The following is a 4243-nucleotide window of genomic DNA, read 5'->3' on the forward strand; positions in this document are numbered from 1 at the left end:
TATTTTGTTGATGAGTTGGGTAATATAGAAAATAGTACGAATTGGCAGGTTTTTAATTAGAGAGTTGGTGATTCTATCAAGGCCTGGACTTTTCTTTTTCTTACACTTTTTGACATAGCTTAGAACATCTGAGGGCTGAATCTGAAGGGTGTTGCTAGCGTGTGGAGTTGTGAAGTAATTGTGTAGTGTGATGTTAACAAGTGATTCAGTTTCGTCATGTCTGGTGTTGTTAGGTGTGAACTACTGTTTGAAATGATCGGCAAAAAGTTCTGCCTTTTCAATATCAGTCACAGCAGTTACAGTTTGGCCTCCTGGAAGGGTTTTGCCTTTAATGGGCGGAATGTGTCTATACGTCCCCCGATGCCGCTTGACGGCTTTCCAAATGTAAGTGTCGTCTGCAGTAAGGGAGGAAATATATTGAGTCCATGAGTCATTTTTGTGCCTTTTAATTGCTTGTTTAACTAGCTCCTGTGCCTTATTGAGGTCGGACTTGGAAGCAGGATCCCTGCGGAGTTGATAAGTTTTTCGTAGCTGATTTTTTGATCTAATTAAGTTTCTGATGTGGAGGGGGAGCTCCTTAGCATAGCTTTGCTTTAAAATGGGGATGGAGGTTTTGGAATGGATATTAATAATGGTATTAGTTAAATTGTGAACAGAAGAATCGAGCTCAGTCCCAGTGTTGATGTCCTGAAAATCAAAGTGAATGGAGTTCAGGAGTTTACGAAACCTGGGCCAATCAGGTTTCGAGGCATGTGGAAGTGCAATATTCACTGTAACCGTGTCAAAGACAAATTTGACTGGGTTGTGATCCGAGGAGAGCTTTGCAAGCGAAGTCACCTCGCAACTGTAGGGAAACAATTTGACCATCCCAAAGTCAATAGTAGATGCGCTGGTCACAGTGATACGTGTAGGTGTGGGAGGAGCTACGATGGTAATTCCTGCCTTTTGGGCAAAGTCAAAAATAGTTCTACCAGTGGCGGTGGTTCCATTGCAGCCCCAGAAGGTATGGTGTGCGTTAAAATCTCCGCAAACTATTGTGCTATGAGGGTATTGAAAGACTGCTTCTAGATCCCGAAGGAGCTTCGAGGCTTTTTCTTTCGCCCTCATGTGTCTGAGTGTTAGGCCATACGCAGAGACAATCGTGATGGGGAAAAAGCCTTTTGGTGCAATTGTGATAGAGGTAGCTTCAAGTGCCAAAAGGCTTGGTGTTAGGTTCTGGTGGTGTGGAATAGAGCTCTTAACATAAATTAAGGTACCCCCCCATGCCCTAGTATAATTATTTTGATCTGGAAGTCGATCATTGCGGTAAAAGTTATAATTGGGGATCCCAATCCCACGATTGATTGGTCTAAGATGCTTCTCTTGCACACAGATAATATCGGGCGCTAGTTCATAAACAAGCTGCCTAAGTTCAGTGATATTGTCGAGCAGCCCGCAGGCATACCACGACAAAAGAGAAAGACCGAGGGGGAAAGCCATTATGTGCGCTGAAATAACTCATCACTTTCCATGAAAGCTTGGAAAAGAGCCCAAAGTTTATTGATAGGGTCAGATTGTTTTCTAATTTCAGGAGGAACCAGTTTGATAGTTTTAATGATGGCAGGGAGGTTCAGAACTTTGAAAAAGTTCAAGATCTCCTTAATGGAGTCCCATGTTCCGGCAGCTTCCGAGAAAGCACCGGTTGATGGTTTGCGACGAGGCTGCTCTGGGGCCAGAGTGCTCACGTCGCTAGCAGAGGTGGCTTGAGCCGCTCTGTTTGAAGCTCCCGCGATGGCTGAGCCTCGGGCCTTTTGGGCGAATGAGTGTGTGAGAGCATTGGGGGCACTCACAGTGCCATCGCTCTTACTCTCAGCTTGTTTTTGACTAGGGAGTGCTGGGAAATTAGTTGAGTTGGAAGTAAATGACCTGGGGTTGGGGGAAGTTTTAGAGGACTTCTTGATAAAGTTTTTATATTTTGGACATCCTTTGTAAGAGGCAGGATGAGGGCCCTGGCTATTGGCACACATAGGTTTATCCATCTTAGCAGCCTTGTGCGGGCAGTCACTGGAGAGATGTTCACCCCCACACCGAACACACCTCGGGGTCATAAAACAGTTCTCGGAGCTGTGGTTAAACTTCTGGCATCTGTGACACTGAGAAGGCCCTTTTCTAGCTTTATATGCTTCCACAGTGACATATGTATATAGAATGTTGGTCAAGTCAAAGACTTTTTCAACCCCTTCAGTGTGTGATAGGTGAACTTGAAAAATCGGCAAAGGAGTGGAACCCTTTCGCACAAGCTGCGCGACCTTCTTAACTCCGTAGCCAAGCTCTTCAAGAGCCCACTTTAAATCATCTTTATCCGTTGTCAATGGCAATCCCTTAACAACAATTTTGACAGGGCGATTATGTTTAGCCAGCTGTACGTAATGCTGTATCTTAGTTCGGAGCAGGTACTCCGAAATGGCTCTGTGATCGTCAGAAGTGGCCGGAAAAATTCTGGCAAATTCTCCGGAAACCTTTACTTTGAACTCAGCTTGATTTTCTGTTTTAAGCCCAGTGACAAAGTCCCTGTATTCTTTTGGGTACACGGCTAGTATGGGTTTGATTTTAGGAGGGACGGTTGCGACAACCTCCTCTTGTGTATCCATGTCTGGGTCAGACAAATCGGTGGAGATCCCCCCACCCTGGCTAAGAGCATTGAACATGTTTCCAACCTTTAAGGGTTGAACCTTCTCATTCTTTTTAACCTTGCAGGTTTTTGTAGGGCTCTGAAACCCGTCTTCAGTAGATTTTCTCTTTTGATACGGCACTGTGGCCTTAAAGTTAGGGGTTTTTTTGCCTGGCAGATTTGTCATGCTATGGTACTCCCGCAGGGTAATGAAATTTGGGTTTTTACCCTCTTCATCCAGCGGGAACTTCACCAGCATTATTTCGGCCAGACGGTTCATCTTCTTGACCCAAGGGGCCCAGGCGTTGGCGTCCAAAATCAGTCTCTTTTCATTCATTAAGGAGCATAGGCTCAGAAGGTAGTGGTCAGCTTCATCAGAAAGCCCTTTAAGTTGGCAGTAGGCATGTAAATGCCAATCGGTAAATTTGCAAATCTCGCTGGTCAACAGCGTCACCCCAGGAGATGGATCAGAAGTCTCTTGATGCAGCGCACTCGGCGCGGCAGTTTCTGTTTCTTGCATAGCAATACTTCTTGCTTGCGAAATTTTTAAGCGTTGAAAAATGGCTCAAAAAATCAAACGAAATCTGGAAAAATTCCAGATGTGTAAAACAAAATGATGTTAATAAGTTACATCATTTGAAAAGATACTTTTCGGCTCTTATAAGCAGACCATTGCAGTAAAATAAGACAAATGAAAATCGTTGTTCCACAATCAATCACAAAGAAATGGCTGTGTATGTATGGAAATGAGTATGGAAATGATCGGAAATATTATCTCAATGATTTAAAATTTTTAACTGTCGCCATCTTATGTTTGTTAATAAATAAAATATTTGTAATTAATTCAAGTAAGGCTTTTAAAGTAACTTTCAATTTTTGCTCTTTGTTTTGTTTTTAAAATAATTCAGACATTGGGATGGTCGTCAAGTTTTTGCATGTGTAATTTTGTTTTTGTTAGGAATATTGCTTTCTCGTCAAGCATGGGGAGGGATCAGAAAAATAAAAATATAGAAGAAAGTTTCGTGATGGCCACAACATACTAGTTTTTAGATGTTAGAAACAGTTAGGAATTGATGTTCGAATATCAAATCAAATTTTATACGACGCACGCCACACAATTTTTTTCTTAAAAATATATTCTTTAAAATGAATGTACTGACTTTTCAGTGAACGTAGTTTTTTTTTCCTTGTTTCTCATGATTTGAACAGAAGTTTAAAACCAAAGAACAAGTGCTTTTTAAAAAATCATGCATCTAAGGATCAAAGATATTGTAACGGATCCGGTGCGGCTTCGAACTTTCTTGAAAGGACGACACAGTTCTTGATTTAAAACACAGGAAATTTATTTACACTATGTACAGGAAAGAGCGTCAACAACTGCTAAATTAAACATCAGCAATTAAGCAAATATCACACAACACCGTAAACTCAACGGTTACACACGTATTTACTTCCAAATACGAAAAACGACACAGCGAAATGCCTCGCAATAAACAGAGCTAATACACTCTCAGTACAAATTCTCAATCGAAAACTAACTTTTTATCCTGCGTAACGGCTTTTATACACACCGAAAGAGACCTCTCAACTATT

General features: G+C 41.9%; 1 protein-coding gene across 1 annotated transcript in view; it reads right to left on the bottom strand.

Annotated features, from left to right (window-relative positions):
- The window catches only part of LOC129222443 (paired amphipathic helix protein Sin3a-like), a 37279-nt gene extending 34292 nt beyond the window's left edge, over nt 1–2987 (bottom strand). Inside the window, exon 1 of the mRNA XM_054856957.1 lies at nt 1617–2987. Coding sequence (XP_054712932.1) covers nt 1617–2987 — 1371 coding nt within the window. The remainder of the gene's footprint in view (nt 1–1616) is intronic.
- Between the last annotated feature and the right edge of the window lie 1256 nt (nt 2988–4243).

The sequence above is a fragment of the Uloborus diversus genome, chromosome 5 (assembly GCF_026930045.1).
Source record: "Uloborus diversus isolate 005 chromosome 5, Udiv.v.3.1, whole genome shotgun sequence".
Lineage (NCBI taxonomy): Eukaryota > Metazoa > Arthropoda > Arachnida > Araneae > Uloboridae > Uloborus > Uloborus diversus.